Source organism: Rhinolophus ferrumequinum, chromosome X (genome assembly GCF_004115265.2).
Source record: "Rhinolophus ferrumequinum isolate MPI-CBG mRhiFer1 chromosome X, mRhiFer1_v1.p, whole genome shotgun sequence".
NCBI lineage: Eukaryota > Metazoa > Chordata > Mammalia > Chiroptera > Rhinolophidae > Rhinolophus > Rhinolophus ferrumequinum.
This window is the reverse complement of record NC_046284.1, coordinates 24,623,935-24,644,064: the sequence shown is the minus strand read 5'-3', so window position 1 is coordinate 24,644,064 and position 20,130 is coordinate 24,623,935. Positions and strand designations below refer to the sequence as shown.

Sequence of the window (20,130 nt, the reverse complement as noted above, 5' to 3'; positions counted from 1 at the left end):
ACCTAAGGCTAGGCTGATGATTAGAGGCCAGCCAGGGGTAAAGGGGCTGGTTCCCGTGGCAACCAGGTTGAAAAAACATACTATGTGGAGCATTGTCAGCAACAAGCTAAGTTTGTATTAGAAATAGATATTTAATTCATTGAGAGTTTGTGACGACTTTTGCATTATAAATAGATATTCAACTCACTGAGATAGTTCTGACAGCTAGTAGGAAAGTTAAATCCCAATGTCACTCTTTGTCTTTAAGTAATTCACAGTTAATTGACAACAATTTCTTCCCTTCTAAAACATGTAGAACTTGGTTCTCTAAGCGAAAGAATGGTATATGTGAGTGTTTTTAGAAAACCAACTAACAGTCCATTGTCACAATATTTCTCACTATTTGTTTCTCACAGAAAGGTCTATCAAAATTTTCTGATTGCAGGAATATCTCTGTTTGAATCTTTTTGATACAGGAGACCCCAAGACCCCAGGTCCGATGTCTGAATTTCACAAGAGTCTTTTTCTGTCATTTTTGCCTCATTTTCTCCCTGATTTTCTAATTCAGAGGCTTCTCTAAATTTCAGTCCGTGGACCTCTGCTGTTTTCTTCCCATTTCTCTTTTCCTTGATGAACAGCCCTACTACTAGCCTTGACAATACACTTTGGAATATCCAATGATTGGAAAACAAAATAACCCCATCAAAGGACTTCTATTCTAAAACCAAGAACCAAGGATGGGCCTTCCTCAAGCGTTCAAAATTTATAGCTTGGTTGAGGGTTAGGGATGGAGAGTTTGAAGGCAGAGAGTGGTGTTCAACAGAAAGCAACAATTAGGTTTTGCGAAATTAAATGTAAAAACACTTTTGAAATGCAATGTTTAGAAACACTATAAGAAATTAGCATAAGCAACTAATAGAATCTCAACAAATGGAAATCAGACCGGAGACTTTTTACTTCTACATTTCAAAGAGCTTAATATAAATTAGTCTATAGTACTCAGAGTGTTTCATTCTGCAAGGATTAAGGGAAATACCTTGCATTTTTTTTAAGTTGCTGGGTAAATAAGCTTCCTAATGTAAGAACAAAAGAGTTGCTTTCTAAAATTTATTGTAACCAGACATAAACAACTCGCTGGGTACATTACCCTTGTACATTGTCTTATTGAACAGTGTTAGTTTAGAATTAAACAGTGTTGGGAGGTGAGGAAATTTAGGGTTAGGTTTGAAGTGGTCTTGACCTCCTCTAGGACCCATAGGTTAATTCTTCTGAGATTTTGAACAGGTTTAAGGAGCTAGGTAAGGCCCCTCCCCAATCCAGCCCCCTAATGTGTACGGAATTCCCACAACTGACATACTGATCCAGGGAGCATCAGGGACTCAGTCCTGTGAAGACACTGGTAGGTCTCCTGCTCCAAAACAACCATCTCACCTGCTTACTTACACCCTAAAGTCCCACTACCAGAGGCCCATTCTTTTGGGAAGCAGTGTTCTCTTTAGGGAGGGGCAAGTATTCAGCTTTTATCAATCATTTATACTTAAGAGTGAATTAATGTACACCCTGTGATTTTGAGTTAAGTGCCACAAAGCATACTTTGCCAATTTCAAAGTTCTGCAGAGGGCTAATCTTGATGTTTGAAAGCAGGTGTAATATGGGCCTAGAAGTAACATGGTGAAAAGGATTTAACTTCGGTGTTTGCCCTCCTCAGGCTTAACTTGGAGAGAACATTTGCCATTCATTCATTCATCCATCAATTCATCCAGTAATGAAATGGAAGGACAATAGGACATTCTGTTCAGTGATAATGTCTCAAAACAAATTGGTAAGTACTCTTTTGGAGCCTACCCTCCTCCCCCATCCCATCTTTGAGCTCCTTTCTCTGTACTAGCAGCCCCAAGCTTTCTTATTCTACCATGGAGGTCAGCTCCAATACACCATTTCTCCTAAGTTGTAAGTGGACAATAGCCCAATGGAAAACCACAGTTAAATAGCGAATACTATTCTTTATTCAGAAGAATACATTTTAATAGAATTTCATGCACCAGTAAATCAGTACAGTGAAGAGTTACAGGGGCAGGGAATCTTTTTTCAAGAAACATCTCACCCTACATCTACAATTGAGAGTAGAGCTCTCAACTTCCAGAACCCCCTTGACCCAGCTCAGGTGATTAGTGGCTAAGGAACAGTTTATGGGGCAGACTCCCAGGGTAACCAGTTGGATTTGCAGGTCTCTGAGGATAAAAGAAAGAAGAGGAAAGCTCTTGTAAAGGAGATTATTATATTGGGACTGGCAGTTCCACTGAAGTTGCCTGGGAGATTGATGAGGGAGAGTTGCTATCAGTGCCTGGTTCTTCTTGGTTACACTCTTCAAGGGCTATGGTCTGGTCCCTTCCATCTGTCTCCGAGTTCCTGTGTAGAGAAAAAGACATGACTAAGGGAGTCTCCAGAACCATCAACCTGAAAACAGGTTGCATTGTGGGGATCAGATGCTAGAGGAACATTCAGATAATTGTTTTTCCAGCAGCTCTGGGTTCACAGAAGGAGGCTAACATGAGGCATTTACCTGGTTCGGAATCGAGGCCACTTCCTCCACTCTATGGCTAGTACTATCCCCAAAGCTACAACAACCACTACGATCAGGCTACTTCGGACAATGTTCCCCACAGTGCACTCCTGAGCAGCAGGCCCTGTGATGAAAAAAGAGCAGAAATCAATGCCATATAGGTAAACACATGTGTTATCCTTGATCTCTCATTGCCTCCTTATCTGGCCTCCTCCAAGCTTAACTTGGGAGCCATGTGTTGAGACTGTAGAGAAATTGATCAGAGGCAGCACTTATGCTGAGGCAGAGGCAGTGCTTATGCTAAGGGAGAAGTCCTCCTTCTGGGGGTGTGTGTGGAAGAGGCCTTGAAAGTATCTTGCTTGCTATCTTTGAGCGCATCTGAGGTCCCACCTCCTCACCATCCCTAGGAAAAAGATAACCACACTTGGGGTATCTGACTCCAAACCCTTCTACCTCCATATTTAAGCTATCTCCAATGGGACTGCTTCTGGGATACCAGGTTATGTTATGCCAGGTCTGTGGAGGGATTATCCACTCACCTCCTGCACCCACCAGCTCCAGGGGATCACTAGGCTCTGACCAGATATCAGGGTAGGCCTGGAGGCGGTAGCTGCAGCTGTAGTTTCCAATGCCTTTTCCTTCTACGTTGTTGATAACAAAGTCTCCATCATCTGAGAACTGCTGAGGCGCTTCTTCTCTGTCATGTTCCAGGATAAATTCAACACCTGGCAGGGGTCCTCGGCACTGAAGAGTGATGTCCTTTTCTAACTTGAACACAGTGCTGGGCCAGGCTGACAGGGAGGGCTTAGGGGGCTTATCTGCAACCAACCAGGGCACAGAGTTAGAAGAAGTGGCCCTGAACCCAGCCCTTTACCTCCTTAGGGCTAACTACTAAAAACACTACAAAATCTAGACTCTTACTGAAGTCTCCAGGACCTTACCTGTCACCCAGATCTCCAGGAAATCACTGTGATTGGAAGCTGCAAAGGGAGCAGAGTCCAAATAATAAATACAGCTATAGATTCCAGAATCTTCACCTCTCACTGCTGGCATCCAGAAGTCAGCCCTGTAGCCGTTTGGCCTCTGTTGCTCTAAGGGCTCTTGAGAACCCTCCTTCAACAAGACAAATGTTGAGTCTGGCAGTTCCCCTTGACATCGAAGAGTCATATTTTCTCCAGGGGCCACCATTGGACCAAGCTGGGCTAACAGGCTGGGTTTGGGGAGCAAACCTAGAAGAAATGAACTGGTCAGAGAGAGGAGGCCACTTTCCAGGGCATCACACTTGGAGTCTCTGTTCAATAAAAAGGAAAGACTATTGCCTGCCTCTCCTGGGGCTTTTAGAAAACCATCTATTCCTTCCTTTCTACACCCCCATGCCCCCTCCAGAGCATCTTCCCCTTACCTGTGACTATGAGTTCCAGGGTGTTGCTAGGCTGTATCTTAATAGGGCTGGTCCAGTCAGGGTGGTAGCAGCAGGTGTAACGCCCTATGCTAGCACCAGATACATTGGTGATGGGGAATGCCCCATCACTACTGGTGGATCCCCAGAGCTGCACTGAAGTGGCTTCTCTTTCTTTGTGCAGAATGTACCCTACTCCATGGACTGGCCCTTGGCACCAGAGAGTAACATTCTGCCCCATGGAAACCACAGAACTGGGCTCAGCAAACAACCTTGGCTTGGGAAATATGTCTAGGAAGAGACCAAAGATGTAAAGTGGTGAGTATGGAAACTTATCACTTGCTGAATTAACTCTTTATCTTTGTTTTTCTGGCCACAGTAGTTCCCCTCCATGACCTAGCCTAGCTTTCCAAGAAGGATTACCCTCCCTAACCCCTACTCCAGTTGTTTCTGTCCCAGTTCCATGTTTTGTCTGTCCTTACCAGTCACCCAGATCATTATAGGCTTGCTGAGATATGATCCCCTGTTTGACATGGTTGTCTCATAGTAGACACAGCTGTAGTTTCCAGAGTCTTCTGTTCCAATGGTATGGAGGAGGAAGTCAGCTGAGTTCCCTGAGGTACTCTGGAACTGTAAAGGAACAGGGGTTCCCTCATACAAGAGGGCGAACCTCATGCCCTGGAAAGCCCCTTGGCATTGCAGGGTCACATTCTTCCCAGGAAGCACCACCGGACCTGGCTGTGCCAGGAGAGTTGGTTTGGGGTAGAATTCTGAAATTAAAAAGACCACAACATGAGAGAAGCCTGCACCCCACATTCTGCAAATTGCTTTTTTAGTGTTATTATAAGAAAAAATATATTTATTGTATAAAATTAGAAAATACAGAAAAACCTAATGAAGAAAATATAATTCTACCACTCAAAGATAACAATTCTTTATATGTATTTATGTATTTCTTTTCCATTGATTTTTTTATATACATACCCATGTCATTGTAGCTATAACTATTTATATAATTGGAATCATACTGTATGCACAGTTGTGTAGCTTAATATTTTCACTTAACTTTATATTGTAAATATGTTCTTATGACGTTAAACAGCCTTTAAAAACTATCATTTGTAAGGGATGCATAATATGCAGCTGACATTTCAAGGTCTTTGCCCTTTATCTTAGGGCTATGCAGTCCACCAATCTCTCAGCTTACCTAAGGAAAAAGTGGACATTGAGCCTAAAATTCAAGACCAAGCAGCAAAACAACTTCACAAATAGGGCAATGTGAGCTTGGCTCTAGGGATTGGACAGCCCATCTGCCTCACTCTTTCTCCAGAAGTGAATTACTTGCCTCCTCCCTCTCCTTTGTCTCTTATTCCTGTATTAGTAATAATATAAGCAGCTGCATTACATGGACTGTTTACCATGTGCCAGGCACTATCCTAAGCACATACTTGGTGACTTTTAGATGGAGCACTTCTTCCTCTCCCGGTGACAGCACTTCCACCCACCTCCCCAGGGTCAGTACCACCTCCACCTGCATTTCCCCACTTCTGACCTGTCACCACAAGCTCCACAGAGTCGCTGGGCTCAGACCAGATTGAAAAGTCATAATAGCGGCAGCTGTAATTCCCTCCATCACCAAAGCCCACAGAAATGATCAGAAAGTGAGCTGCACTGGCCCCTGGGCTTGCCCAAGACTTGTCACTGGATGCTATTTCACTTCCATCTTTGTAAAGAATAAAGCTCATGTGCTGATGGGGGGTGGAGCAATTGAAAGTCACTCGGACACCAGGAGTGACCATCGGGCTGGCCCATGTCTTAAAGTAGGGCTTCGGGTACATTTCTAGAAGCAAAAAACAAAACACAACACAAAACCAAATTAAGAAAAAGAAAGAAAGAAAAAAAATAGCTAATATAGCAAATATTGGTTCTGGGAAGCTGCATGTTTTTAAATAGTATTTCATTCAGAAGCAGATGCATTTAAAAATCCAGGCAAATCCACTTTGCAGATGGACTTCTCACAGGGACCCCTAACCCCCACCCCTTACCTCCGGCAGCTGAACCCTCACTGTCATCAGGGCAGACAATGGAGGCTAGCTAAAAGAATGAATTGTCATTGGGGCTCTGTTGGTTCTCTGCACCTCAGTTTGACCATTTGGACAAGAAGGGGAAATGGTACCTGTGGAGCAGACACCATTTCCCCTTCTTGTCCAAATATCCCTTTGAATATTTGCTCTATAGCTAAATAAAATAATTGATATGAAAATAATTAGAAAAATTAAACCACCCTTCACAAACCCCAGCTATTAATAACAATTACGGCTATTAATATCATGCAGCCAGAGGCCCTGGCACTCCCAGCGCCACGCCTGCCTGGCTCTAAGATTGGACACAGACTCCTAGGACCAGCAGCAAAGTTAGCTGTGAGGAGAGGAGGGTCTGACCCAGAGTTTTGCCTCCCCCCTCCTCCCTCACACACTCTTTTCAGCTCTACCTTTTATGACAAGCTCCAGGGGCTCACTGGGCTCAGACCACTTGAAGGGGCGCTTCTCAGTGTGAGTTCGGCAGCTATAATTGCCTTCGTCTTTATCCTCCATTCTTTGGATTATAAAGAAGGCTTCTCTCCCAACAGTACCAAGTTGCTGGACAGGTTCCTGCAGTCCCTCCTTATACAGAGCAAACCCCATGCCTGCCAGCCATCCTTTGCAACGGATTTGCAGTTCCCGGCCCCGGATTGGGGGGGAAGCAGAAATGACAGGTTTGGGGAGGATGTCTGGAAAACAAAATGGGGTGGAAAAGGAGTCTCAAGTTTGGAGGTGCCCAGATGGGACACTTAGAGTCACTTTGTCAGCAAAAAAGAAATCCATCCTAAACTGTCAGTCTCCTCTCATTCTCTTACCCACCCTGCTCCCCCATTTCAGTGTCCTTCCTCTCCTACCTGCAGCATAAGCCCCTTGACTCCTTGTCTCTGTGCATTCTCCCACCCCCAATAACAGTGTCAAGAGTCCCAGGGGCACTGGGGATTACTCTGAAAGGACCCTCAGCCTTTTCTTACCTGTCCCCACCAGCTCAAGTGCCTCACTGGGCTCCGACACAGCCATCTCCTCCCATGAATGGCAGTGGTAACTCCCGGTGTGGCTTTGGGTCAGGGCACCAAGGGGGAAGGCAGCCCGGACCTGTTCTGAGGCCGGGCGAGTTGCGATCCACCCGGTCCCGTCCTTCAGCAACACAAACTCCTTAGTTGAGCCAGAAGGGCTTCTGCACCAGAGGGTTAAGTTCTTCCACGGGGCCAGAGGGAAGTTGGTCTCTGCCCACAGCTCAGGCTTCGGGGTTGGCATGATTATTTCTAGAAACAGCAGAATTAACGAAGCCATCCTGCCTCCTCCCCCTCCTCTCCTTTTACCTTCCCTTGAACCCCCTACCCAGATCACACTGCCCACCTCCCCTTTCAACTCAAATCCAAACCCTTTCCTTCCTTCCACAGGTGCTGGGGAAAGAGGAAGCTGATGTCTCAGCTGAGACTCAGAAAAGTGCAGAATCTTGGGGAAAATTTTGCAGGCGGAGAGGCAGAGTTGGAGGCTGAATTTTGCCAGCAACTTTAGCAAGTGCCCCTTCCTGGCTGTCCTTCCCTCCCAACCAGTCCCTCCCTGGCCACTGACACTGACACTGTAGTTATTTCGGATCTCCAGGGAGGAATGCCCCAGTCTGGAACAGGAAAAACTCACCAGTCTCTTCTGTCAATACCCCATTGCACAGTCCTGCAAAAGAAATTACTGCCAGGGCTCTGTCCCCTCCCCCACGGGACTTCACCCCGGCCTTCTGCCCAGGCTCCTACCCCACCCCCTGGTACTCACCACAGCAGAGAAGGGCCATGATTATGAAGAGCATGGTGACCCCTTGAGCTGTTCCCAGCAACCAGGCTTCTCTAGCGAGACCAGAAAAAGATGAGAGGAGTTGCTGAGATTAGGGGGAGGGTGGAGAGAAGGGGGCGGCAATTTATGTCATTGGCTTATGCACCACCCAATAGGGATTGGATGCAGTCAGGATAATGGGAAATAATCTTTTCTGACATCGATGGCTTTTCTTTTTGAGGGCCTTACCATTTACAAACCTCTTGCTCTTTCGTGACCCACGTACCTCCCCGCCCTCCTCCTCCCCAGCCTATATCATATGTCAGCTCCTCATGGCCCCTGATTAGGCTGTTGCTGGAATTAAGATGTCAGATGTGAAAATGCTTTTGTAACTCCAGCTCTCAGAACCCCTGGAGCTCAGTGTGATTGGCAGCTCTGGGTGGTGGGTGTGGGGGTGGAGGGAGAAATCTTGGGTGTTTCACCATCATCAAGTTTAAGTCTGGAAGCAGTTTTTACTATGGCAGTATTGGTCCTCAGACTCACCTGCCTCACCTGCCTTTGTTATGGAAGGGTTGCCTAGGCAGCTCCAGTGATTTACCAGAGGATTGTACTCTTAAGTGCTGAGCTAAGCTTGTCAGAGTGGGATCGCTCTACCCCCACCCAGATTATGACTGGAAATGTGCAGCAGTTTGGGGTTATGCATCCTGTCAAATTAGATGATATTAAGCCAAAATCCATTTGAAAATTTTTAAGAAAATATTGACCCTCCTTCCTGGTCAGAAAAATATGCTTTTCAAGCTGCTTTCTCTAAAATCTGCTTTCTAAACTCATTTTTAGGTGCAGTGGTCCTGGGCTGAAGTAGAGCACATGAAGCTACATTGTTTCTGTGCCCCTGGCTTGCAGGTTACCCCAGTGTATGTGAGACTCAGGATAGATTCTAAGGAGAACTAGAACTCGACCCCCACTGAAACTTTGAAAACTCAAAGGGTGGTGGTTTTTGCAGAAGGTTTAGGTGGCTCCCTTCTCATTACCGAGCACTCTGTTCTTCAGATCCCAGCAGAAAACAGACACACACAGACATAGTCATCATCCATTGTGTACTGAATACTCCCAGACATACAAATGCCTGTGATCATGGTGGTGGGGGACACGTACAGCCAGGAGCCGAGGTTAAGGGGAAGTAGGCAAGGTATTCAGGAGCTGAAAACCCCACCAGGCTGGAGCTGTCATTTCTCTTCTTGTTTTCAAACAGAATAGCCTGAGCACAGGCCATGGAAATGGGGCGAGAGGGTATTGGCCTTAGGGATGCAAAGAAATCAAGGGAAATGGCAGAAGAACCTGTTTGGCTTGCCATTTTCTGGGCCATGGGAAGTGGTCTGATTCACTGGCCCAATCCATTGCCATGTCAGATGCCCATGCAGGTTAAAATCATATTCTCAGAAATCTCTGCACAGGTAGTTGGAGGCCAGAGTGGCAGAGAGAATGGTTTCTATGGCCACTAGGATAAAACCACAAGGTCCTCTATCCCTTGAGAGCTAGGGATAAGGGTGAAAAGTTGGGATGGGAGTTGGATAACATCCTGGGCAACAGGGCAGCATTGCTTCTTACAAAAGAAAAAGTTCTGATCAAGTTAATGTGGGAGACATCAATCATCTCTGAAGGGCAGGATGGCATGGGAGGGAGATTTGGGTACTCTCCTGGTGGAGATATCAGTGAATGAGGTCCTGATTACTTTTCTAGCTTTTGAGAATTATACATTTCTCTCTGGCTTGGATGCTGACTCCTCTGTGAGGTGAAAGAAACAGTTGGGATGAGAGTGTTTTCTCTGAAGCCCAGAGGGTGGGTGATACAAAAGGTGTGCCCCTGTGGCTTGTTTCAATTGAATCATGACTCATTCCTGAGTCTCTGGAGAATCTGGACTCAGCTAGATTGAGGAACAGGGGGATGGGACAAGACAATTACCTGATTCTGAGACTCCAATATTTCCACCTTATCCACAGCACTACCAACAGCAAGGCAACAAGCTGCACAATTAGGGACAACCTGATAGCTTCATTCAGAATGTAATTCCAGGTGAGCAAGCCTGTGGCCAGAGAAGACCAGAAGCAGGGATCTTGATGGGGACAGAGGCAGGTGAAAACATTCATGAGGGGAGGGGAAGCTTGTTACTGAAGGTGAAGGAATGGTGAGATAGAAGTGGCCTTGTTTTTCATGAAGAATAGGAGCCTTAAAAGTATCCTGCTCACTGCCTTTGATTGATTGTGAGACCACCCGAAGGGAAGGATGTCCAAACTCAAGGGCCCTGACTTTCAAGCCCCTGATTCCACTTTCCATATCTTTCTGGGCACTGCTCCAGGATCCCAGTGGTATCCTGGACAAAGCCATGAAGGAGTGTCCCTATGAAGAGTTGTCCTTTCACCTACTGGCCCCATTAGCTTCAGAGGCTCGCTGCGATGTGACCAGATGTTAGAGTGTGCCTCTATGTGGTAGTTGTAACTGTAGGTCCCTCTGCCTTTCCCTTCAACATTACTGATGATGAAGTCTCCATCCAATGAGAATTTTTGGAATGTTGCTCTTTCTTCCAATTCCATAGAAAATTCAAGTACCAGATGAGGTACTCGGCATTGAAGGGTGATAGACTTTCCTAGCTTGAACATGGTGCTGGGCCAGGCTGACAGGGAGGGTTTGGGCAGCTTATCTGCAACTAATCAAAAGACTAGAGTTAGAAGTGAACTTGAACTCAGTACCCCCTCTCTCAACAAATGTTTGTCAGCTCCCTACTTGGTCTTCTCTTCCTTTCCACTTTCACTAGATCAGTGACTTCAAAATTTGACTGTGCATCAGAACTCCTTGACCCACTCCCTGGTGCTCTAAAGACTCTTGGGTTCCTACCTTCAGTCAGGACCTCATACCTATAAGTTTCCACTGGCATGAAGGAAAATAATTTTTCCAGGGGTTACAATTAGGCTAGGACATGCTGAGAGGTGAAGCTTGAGTAATAACGCTGGGAGAGAAGGTAACTAAATTTTTTGAAGTAAACTACAACACCCTTCTGGTGTGTTTCTTCCTTGGCTCATAACTCCAAGAGGATACAGGGCCACTAGCTCCTTTTTAGAGTACTGTAATGATAATAAAAACAACACTTGCCTACAACCACAAGCTCCACGGTGTTGTGTGATGTCATCCTAATGGAGGTCTTCCAGGAGAGATAGTGGCAGATATAGATACCAGCATCACTGTAAGTCACATTGCTGAGGAAGAATGACTCCTCATTATCGATGTTGGTGTTATCCAAGAGCTGAAGTGGTTTGTCTTCTCCTTTTTTATAGAGAGCAAGCCCCACCCCATCCACTGGTCTTCGACACCACAGGATCACATTGCGACCCATTTGGACCACAGGACTGGGCTGAGCAAGTAGCCAAGTCTTGGGAAAAGTGTCTAGGATGAGACCCAAAATATAAAGGCTAATAGTCTGACTTCCCCCTCTCACTACTCAGGGATCTTTTCCTCCTCTTCCTCCAGTCCACCCTTGGCAAATCCCATCCTAAGCCTAGATACACAAATTTTGCTTCCTTTCCCACTGTTAGCCCTGGCTACATGATTAGGATCTCCAGGATCCAAGAGGGAGTTTTTAATCTTTAGCCTCTAACATAGGTCCTATAGCATCCCCATCTCTTACCGGTTACCCAGATTTTCAGGATATCACTAAGGAATGAACCCCTGTATGACCCATCATAGTAAAAACAGAGGTAATGTCCAGCACCATGGATTTTCAAAGCCCGGAAGAAGAAATATGCCTCATTTTTTATTAGCCTCTTAAGGATAAAAGGACTTTGCCAAGTCTTCAAGTCTTATTAAAGCAAAAGTCTTTCCATAGATTGGCCCTTGACACCTGAGATTCAGGCTTTCTCCAGGTGCCATTATGGGTCCAGGACAAGCCGTGAGAGTTGTTTTGGGATAGAGGCCTAGAAAAGGAAGAGACCCCGAATTAGAGGTAGGATGATTCTTCCCTATTATCTTCTGTTTTTTCCTAGTTTCTTTAAACAGGAAGTGATAGCTGAAATTTACCCTCTGCTCCCTCTCCTTCCTTGTATCTCTGCCTCTTCTAGGAGGTAATCAAGGAAAAATTCACTTGTGCCTCTGCCTTCTCACCAGACTATCAGCTCTATTGAGCTCTAACTATGTGTAGGGGTATGTCTCAGTCGAATACCTGCATCTGTAATTTCCTGTATCTTTAGGTCCCTGAAATGTCAAATGTAGTTCTTCCAACTACTGAGAAACCAAACTTCTAAAAAATTACTTTGATTTCATCTTTGTAGAGCATGAATGCAAATGAAGTATTAAGGATGGATTTTGAACAAATTAACCCCACGTAAGAACCTACTTTCAACAGGAGATTGGAAGAAGCCAATAAGGAGAGATTGGCCAATAAGTCTGCAACCCAAAGGAATCTGTTAATGGGTCCACACCCTCGTTTCCATGTATTGCTCCTCCAAGGAGATTATACTACAAAATAGAGGGCAAACCTTTCCATACTGCTCCTTCTTACCCACCCCAATTCTAGGTAGACCCACCCATCCATTATTGGGAGGATCAGCTCTGTCATATGCTCATTGAGCATTTAGGATGTGTCAAGCACCATGTTGGTCTAGGAATATGCAAGTAAAGAAGACATAGTCCCTGTCAGCAAAAAGCTCATGACTTATTGGAAGATACCAGTGAACAGGTAACTACAGAAGTGTGTGCTAGTGGAATCTACACTAATAGGACATTCATACAATGAACGTCCATAAGCACAGTCCAAATAGAACTTTGTTCTTTGATTCTCAATAAAAAGCTATACTAGTAAAATTAATATCTATCATTTATTGAGAACTTATGTGCCAGGCACTATACACTTATTTAGGTGAATCCTCACAACAACCCTGTGAGGTAGGCATTATTATTATACCAATTATGCAAATCAGGAACATGAGGCACAGTGAGGCATCGTACGGTAGGTTGGAGAGATAACTGTTATCCCATATTAAAGTGGAGGAAACCAAAGCACAGAGAGGTAAAGTCACTTGTTCAAGATCACACAGGGAGGTAGTGTCAGAGGTGAAACTAGAAACCAGGAGTACTGCTGCTAAGACCAGGGTCCTTTCTGTAACACCACAGCTTTCCCCAAGCATATTTAGCTTTACGGAGAAACTAAAACAAATGCAGCCAATTCTATCTAGAAGCATCCAAGCCATGGCATAGGGGAGCTAAGGCTGGGGTGTGTGTCTGACTTTTTGACATTTTGAGGAGCCTTCTGCTGTGTTTAAAGCTTGTCACTACCTTACTGGATCTGTATATACAAGACTAAAGCAATTTATAAAGCCATTTCTAAAATATAAACTATCACTTTCTTCGTCATTTTTTGTTTATCACTTAGCAATTCATTCTATTTTCCACACTAAAATATCATAATCAGAATAAAAATACATTTAAAAATTTAAATATCAGTTTATAAGACTGCAGTGGCAGTGCCTGGCACATATTAAGTGCTGAATAAATATAGTCTAATGAAGGAATGCATGCATTATATTCAACAAATAGAAAACAACAAAGCCGTGATGATCTGAAACTGCTGGATATTTTGCTGGGCTCACTCACTAGCCTTTTGACTGGCTCCCAAACATCTGCCACATAGCATACGTGATTCTAATTTTCATCTCAGTAAAATGATAAATGACTAGCTCCTGGGCCTTGCAGAGCCTAGGAACTGGCCAAGGAAAGTAAAATCAGAAACCCTGTCTCATCCAGCCATGATCCCAGGGACAACAATCATCAGACCCCAACAGCCATAGCCACACCCACCTGCTACAATCAGCTTCAGGGGGTTGCTGGGCTCTGACCACAAGGTGGGGAGTATCAGAATATGAGTGCGGCAGATATAAACCCCTTCACTCTCAGGTGTCATGTTGGAAATGGAGAAGATAGCCACTGTCCCAGTTGGGACTTGGTAATCCACGGGCTCTGCATATCCCTCTTTGAACAGCATAAATACCAAATCCTGTAGCCAGCCATGGCAGAGTATGTTAACATTACATCCAGGAAGAGGAGAGTTCTCAGACTGGATCCAGAAGATGGGCTTGGGCAGCTGGCCTAGAAGGAGGGAAGGAACTAGAATTCAGGTAGAGCAAGAATAGTGCTGCTCAGGAGAGCTCTACTTAAATGAGCCTTTCCTGTATGATCCTTATTTGCCACCCCTTCTTTCCCCATCTCAGGTCTTCCCTGAGTTGAGAGCTTGCCCTCTAAATCTGTTCCAGAGTATGCATCCTCACTCTGCATTGCAGTGTGGGCAGTATAGAAAGTAGGCACTTATTTACTAATTCTGGAGTGTGCACATGTACGTATGCATGCATTTGAGGTAAATGAATAGATGAATTAAACAAATCCTGCACTAGAAAGGCAAGTTTGAATCCCAGGAGCTGGAGTTTATTCTTGATTAGTTATCTCTGTCTTCTTACCTGGTGCCTCCAACTCTAAAACTTTACTGGGCTCTGACCAGCCTGTTTCCTTCCAGTAGCAGCACCTGTAAAGACCTGTATTGGACTTAGTAAGGGCACCTATGGAGAATGAAACTTGGAAGGTCTTATAGGAGGGTTGGATACAGGTCATCTGTGTCTTATCCTTCAGTAGCAGAAACTTGCTTGAAATCTGAGAAGGGCTTTTGCACCAAAGTGTGACGTTCTCCCAAGGTGCCTGGGGGTAGTTGGTCTCTATCCACAGCTCCGGTTGAGATTGCATCACTGTTATTACCAAAAATCACAAAAATGTGAGCAGTCCAACCCTCTCCCTCCCATAACATGCCCCACAGTGTCTCTTAAAATTAGCCCTGACCCAGATTATTCCTTTTGTCTTCCCTTGGGGACAGAATTGTCTGCTCATGTGGGGTGGGATAGGGACCCCCACAGGGGACAAAGGATATTTGTTCAAGGAATCGGAGTTGGGGAATAAAATGCAAGACTGGCTTCCTTTCCATCTGAAATAAAGCTCTTTACTATTCTGTGGGAAACCAAGTTACAAAGTGAGGGCTTTGATTCCCAACCAACGCAATCTAGGAATTGTCTTTGGGATCTCAAGGCATTTATGTCCAGGACCATGGACGCAGGCCGATGTCTTGGAACCTTCAGGAAAGAAGGTATTGAGGTGGCAAGACTCACTTACCTATTGATGTCATACCCAGACTAAGCCCTGAAAAGAGAGATTATGGTAAAGGAAGGTCCCTTCATTGTTCCCACCTACCCTCAATACTTTCCTCTCCCTCCCCAAGGTGCCCACTCATAGGGGTACTTCTGACAGGGTTACTTGCCCCTCACCCCTTCCTTGTACTCACGAATGCAAAAAAGCAAGAGAGTCAATGTCCATAGCATGGTGGCCCCCTCCCCTGGCCTGTCCAGGGTCACGGGGCCTCTGGTGCTCAATGTGCGCTTCAAGACTTGAAGGGCTTTGCCCATTAGCAGGTGATGAGATCTAAAAACAGAAGTGTTTTTACTCAGGGGACTTGTCTTGCTTCTTAAAAGTTTAGTTTGGATCACTAAGCTGCATTTGACAACCCTACTACCTTCCATTCCCTCACAGGCATACAAGGTATTACAAAGTATTATGAGGTCACCTGTTACTTTGTCCCCTTGCCCTTTTTCTCCACTCCCCCCGCCACCCACCCAAGGTCTTTGCTGGTATCTAAAATGTCAGATATTTTGGGACTGGCCAGTTATCTCAGTTGGTTGGAGTGTGGTGCTGATGGCACCAAGGTTGCCGGTTCAATCCCCGCGTGAGCCACTGTGAGCCGTGCTCTCTTTAAAAAAATAAAATTTAAAATAAAATAAAATAATAAAATAAAATAAAATGTCAGATATTCTGAAATGTCTGTTGCTCCCTGGGCTCTCAAAAGCCCAGAGGGGCGACCTAATCCAGACAAGCAGAAGTCCCATGGGATGAAGGAGATGGGAGGTGTAGAGACAAACTTTTTCAGAAGATAGATGACAGATAGATAGATATAGATATAAATATATAGATATATAGATATACACACACACATATATTCTGAGTCCTCCAACAATGTAGCAAAGAAAGTGTTCCTACCATCCCCATTTTGCTGGCAAGGAAACTGAGACTTAAAGAGGATATATAATTTGCCCAAAGTCAAAAGGTATTAAATATCAGAGCCAAAACTCAGAAATATATTTAACTCCAATGCCTATGCTCTAAAACCAGTATTTAGAGGCAGCCCTGTCCCTCATTCTCACCCTCCCATAACTCTCCCATCTCATCCCATCCAGGCCTTCCTTCTGTGGAATGCTTCAGATCCAATATTATTCTCATTCTTATCTCTTAACCTCCAAAGCTCAAAAGCTTCATCTCAAGTACGTGTTGGGGAATCAAGCTGATTGAGCTAATCAATATTATTATAAGATGTAAATGATTTATTGGCTGTATATAATTTATAAGCATTTTTGTTCGTTGCCCCTAAGTAAAAAGAAAAAAATAAATAATTGTTTTAATTTCAGGGAGTAGGGCAAAGATTTGAGTTCGGGCAAACTTTCTCATTTTCTGAAAATCACTATTGACCACAGGCCCTGCATGTACACAAGGTAGACTCCTTATGCTTTTCTGCGTTCTCCCACCCCACCCAGAGTATCCTTTTGCCAAGGGGAGGTATATCTCCACTACACAAACTCAGGCTATCTTTCCTTCACCAACTCTATTCAGAATCTGAGGTCCTGGATGATCCCAGTTTTATCCTATCTCAGGAGAGTGGGCTAAGGGCGGGTCCCAGAACAGAAAGGGGCTCATTTTCCTTCCCAAACTGATCCTAGTGCCGCCGCCTCTAACTTGTCCAGTCCTAACACTGGGCAGATGGAGGAAGAGGAAAAGGAATATTCATTTTCAAACATCTGGGCTGTAGGAAGCAAGCAGATTGTCAGAGATCCAAAGAGGCACAGTTTCCTTTTGCATTTCACCCTTTGCTTTGAAGGATGTTCAAATTACCATTTCTGAACTTTTCCTATCTGTAAAGTTGGGGGATAATATATACCTAGCATTGTTGCGTTAGATCAAAGATAATATATGTACAGTGCCAGGCACATAGTGAACATTTCATAAGAAGGTGGCTATTTTTCTTCTTCTCAAAAGGGACATCAACCTGATATAGGACCCTAAAGATGCTCTTTCCATCTTACCTGTTACAGCCTTTTGTACATACTCCTCTCAGGACCAGGACCAGGGCCAGGGCCAGACTTGGGTGCCACCCTGTTGCTTTGTTCCCCTGAGACTTGGAGTCAGGATTTATTGGAGAAGCCAAGTTCTACTGCCAAGGGAAAGGTTCAACCTGGGATTCTTCCCATGAATGCCATCTGAGATTCCAGCCTTCCCACTTGGACCCCTAAACCAGGGGTTTGCCTCCTGGTGGCTAGAGTGGAATCAGGGAAGTTGGGCTGCTCAGCATGACTGAACACTCCCCAATCACTAAGAAAACTGTCCCACTTATATCCAGCCAAGATGACGAATCTTAGGCCCAGGGAACTTGGAAAGCAGGTTAATTAGCCATGGACATTTTGGGCCTTTCACATCCCCACCCAACCCCCAATTTCAGCAGTCTAGCCTTTGTACCCTCCCCTTCTACTCCACCCCAACTGCTTTCCCCACCCTTAGGCAGCGCCAAAGTGCTTTTGACGGTGATATACACGGACTATCTAATGGCTCGCCCCCATGCACAGCTTTACCGGCTTCAGGAATCAAAGAGGTTTGGCTCGGATCAGCTGAGGGTTTGGAGGAAAGCCTGATAAGGACAAGGGAAGATATCTACAGTGCCCGCAGATTATCAGCGAGGCAAGGCTGGAATGGGGAAGGAAAAGAAAGGAAGGGATGAAGAGGGTGGGGGAAGACTGGGGGGGCAGTTTGACTTACGGCGATTAATTACAGCGGAGAGACTATTTTGGGGTTTTGTTTAAGATCTGATGGCCAGTATTTAATCTTCAGCCACTGGACTATGCGCTCATTTGCAGGTACTTACGGTAGTTGACGGCCCGCTCAGACGTTGGAGATTCTCCAGCAAGCTCCTCCAGAAGCAGCAAACTGCCCAGCATGAGAAGAGCTGTCTAAGGACAGCCTCTCAGGCTTCGCGCTCCGCCTCCCTCTCTCCCGCCTGCTCGCAGTCCTGTTCCAACCTCCTCCCCTCCCTCTGCCAGGCTCTGGGAGCCCACCTACGCTAACTCTGCTTGACACCTGCAGTCCTCTGACAACCAGGATTTCTATGCCCCTCCCAACTCTCAGCCTCTCTCTGGACTCCCTGCAGAGATTCCTGGAGCCAAATTCAGATCTCTTCCCCTGTCGCTCAGTTTCACTGGGTCACTGTATTCTGGAGGGGAGAGGGCCAGCACTTAAGATTGCCAAATCTGTAGGTCACTCTTCTCCAGCTCCCCAATGTGTTCAAAGGGATGTCGTATCTTCCTCTGCCGGTTTAATGCCCCACTTATGCATAAACATTACCACCATGGTTTAAATGCTTGCTATGTGACTCTGGGCCCTGGGTATCTACTATTTATAATCTTCGTAGCAGTTCTACAAGATGCGCTAATTCCCTCAATTTTACAGATGAGGAAACTGAAGCTCAGAGAGGGTTAAGTAACTTGAACAGCCTTCAAAGTCCATCTTGGAATAAAAGCCTAGGCTTTAGATACATACAAATTAAGACTTCAGTCCAGGTTCCATTATTCAGTAGCTGAGTGATCTCAAGTGAGTTACTCTCTGACTCACAGTTTCTGCACCTGTTTTTTTGTTTTTGTTTTTTTTTTTAAAGCTATTGCACAGGGCTTCCATGGGATAGTGCAAGTAAAACTTATAGCACAGTAACTTGGTACATGGTAGGTGCTCGATAAATGATAGCTGCTGCTGCTACCACTACTACTATTACTAACCTGTAAAACATTCCCCAAATGCCCTAGAGTAACATGATTTTAATGACGTAGACAACCTTTCACTAATTTAGGTGACCATGAAATAGTTTTTGAAATAATAATGTATAGATAAGATACCCAAAGCACCTGACATATATGATGGGATCAATGTATAGTATCTAATGGATTCACAGATCAATTGATTGTTGGAAGAAATAGCCAAATTTTTCTTTATGTGCATATTTTTACCTTCATAAAAGATTAAACATTATCTACAGAAAAATACTGTAATTTAAGAGCAAACTATGTAAAAATAAAGTAACAGGCTTTTTCAATCAGAAAATTGAATACCATATCTTCATGCATCAGGTGATATCAATTGTGGCTTCCTGAACTGCAGATTATCGCTTAAGGAACAGAATAGCAATATTACTATAAATCTGTGTTTGGGGGCAGCAATTATTTAGCCTCTCTAAGCTGCAGTTTTCTTATTTGTAAAATGAGGATAATAATTGTACTCACTATCAGGCAGAGTTTTGGGTAGGATTGAATGAAAATCCCCCTGTAAACCACTATGTAGTGCCTGGGACACAGCAAGCATCCATTAATTCTATAAATGCTGAGTATTTTCGTTGCGCCAGGCATTGTTGTAGATGCTGACAATTTAGAGAGAATGGCAGTTTCTGCTGTTAAGGAGTTTGTAGTCTAAGGATAAACACTGGTAGAGAGTGAGGAGTGGGATCTACCCAGAGAAGGAGGTGCCATGAGAGTCAGAGGATTTCAATAGGCCAGACCGGTGGCAAGGAGTGGAGAATTGCAAGCAGGTTACTGTTGCTGTGGGTCTAAACGAGGGCTGTGAAAGAAGAGAAGGAGGGGGCAGCAAGTGTTCCAGAAACATTTAGGAGGTAAAATTGGCCAGATGTGTTAGCTTTTTGGAACACAGTAGTGAGAGTCATTATCTGTCAGGGTGAGAATATATATGCAAATTTTCAAAACAGGTATATAGAAATCACTATGATAGTACCAAGCACTATAAATATTAACTCATTGTGTCCCCATAACAACCCTATGTAATGACTATCATTATCAGCCCTGTTTTTCAAATGTGGAAACTGAAATGTAAAGCCATTAAGCAAATTGCCTGATGTCTACACAGCCAGGAAGTGGCACAGCTAGGATTCACATCCAGGTAGTCTGTATATACAGTCCTATGTTTTGTTTTTGTTTTTGTTTTTTTAACTGAAACCACATTATTGATTTTACTATATCTCTAAAAAGGGTCCTATATAGATTTCTGAAACTTTTTATGCAAAGTAACTGAACAACTTCTTTTTTTAAAAATTTATTGGGGTGACAATTGTTAATAAAATTACATAGATTTCAGGTATACAATTCTGTATTACATCACCTATA

General features: G+C 44.5%; 2 protein-coding genes across 2 annotated transcripts; both read right to left on the bottom strand.

Annotated features, from left to right (window-relative positions):
• Window positions 1-1,962: 1,962 nt before the first annotated feature.
• LOC117020658 (immunoglobulin superfamily member 1) lies at window positions 1,963-18,048 on the bottom strand. Its single transcript, XM_033103309.1, has 20 exons — window positions 17,835-18,048; window positions 15,156-15,292; window positions 14,987-15,013; window positions 14,287-14,568; window positions 13,634-13,921; window positions 11,469-11,754; window positions 10,937-11,227; window positions 10,209-10,487; window positions 9,752-9,872; window positions 7,793-7,863; window positions 7,664-7,711; window positions 6,994-7,284; window positions 6,433-6,711; window positions 5,494-5,781; window positions 4,424-4,711; window positions 3,945-4,232; window positions 3,484-3,771; window positions 3,082-3,360; window positions 2,543-2,666; window positions 1,963-2,388 (listed from the first exon to the last, which is right to left on the bottom strand). The coding sequence occupies exons 7-20, from the start codon at window positions 11,175-11,177 to the stop codon at window positions 2,256-2,258; spliced, it is 3,018 nt and encodes a 1,005-aa protein (XP_032959200.1). The 5' UTR covers window positions 11,178-11,227; window positions 11,469-11,754; window positions 13,634-13,921; window positions 14,287-14,568; window positions 14,987-15,013; window positions 15,156-15,292; window positions 17,835-18,048; the 3' UTR covers window positions 1,963-2,255.
• On the bottom strand, window positions 12,781-17,133 carry LOC117020744 (immunoglobulin superfamily member 1-like). The gene is made up of 5 exons (XM_033103420.1): window positions 17,002-17,133; window positions 15,156-15,292; window positions 14,987-15,013; window positions 14,287-14,568; window positions 12,781-13,921 (listed from the first exon to the last, which is right to left on the bottom strand). Exons 2-5 carry the CDS (start codon window positions 15,274-15,276, stop codon window positions 13,572-13,574), a joined length of 780 nt encoding a protein of 259 aa, XP_032959311.1. The 5' UTR covers window positions 15,277-15,292; window positions 17,002-17,133; the 3' UTR covers window positions 12,781-13,571.
• Window positions 18,049-20,130: the final 2,082 nt, after the last annotated feature.

Coding starts and splice junctions, on each gene's coding strand:
- LOC117020744 (XM_033103420.1), bottom strand. CDS start 15,276: ATGGGCAAAGCCCTTCAAGTCTTGAAGCGCACATTGAGCACCAGAGGC. Junction 14,569..14,986: donor TCTGGGTATGACATCAATAG/GTAAGTGAGTCT, acceptor TGGTAATAACAG/TGATGCAATCTCAACCGGAG. Junction 13,922..14,286: donor TTTAGAGTTGGAGGCACCAG/GTAAGAAGACAG, acceptor CCCTCCTTCTAG/GCCAGCTGCCCAAGCCCATC.
- LOC117020658 (XM_033103309.1), bottom strand. CDS start 11,177: ATGGGTCGCAATGTGATCCTGTGGTGTCGAAGACCAGTGGATGGGGTG. Junction 7,864..9,751: donor TATTGGAGTCTCAGAATCAG/GTAATTGTCTTG, acceptor TGGTCTCGCTAG/AGAAGCCTGGTTGCTGGGAA. Junction 3,772..3,944: donor CCTGGAACTCATAGTCACAG/GTAAGGGGAAGA, acceptor CATTTCTTCTAG/GTTTGCTCCCCAAACCCAGC.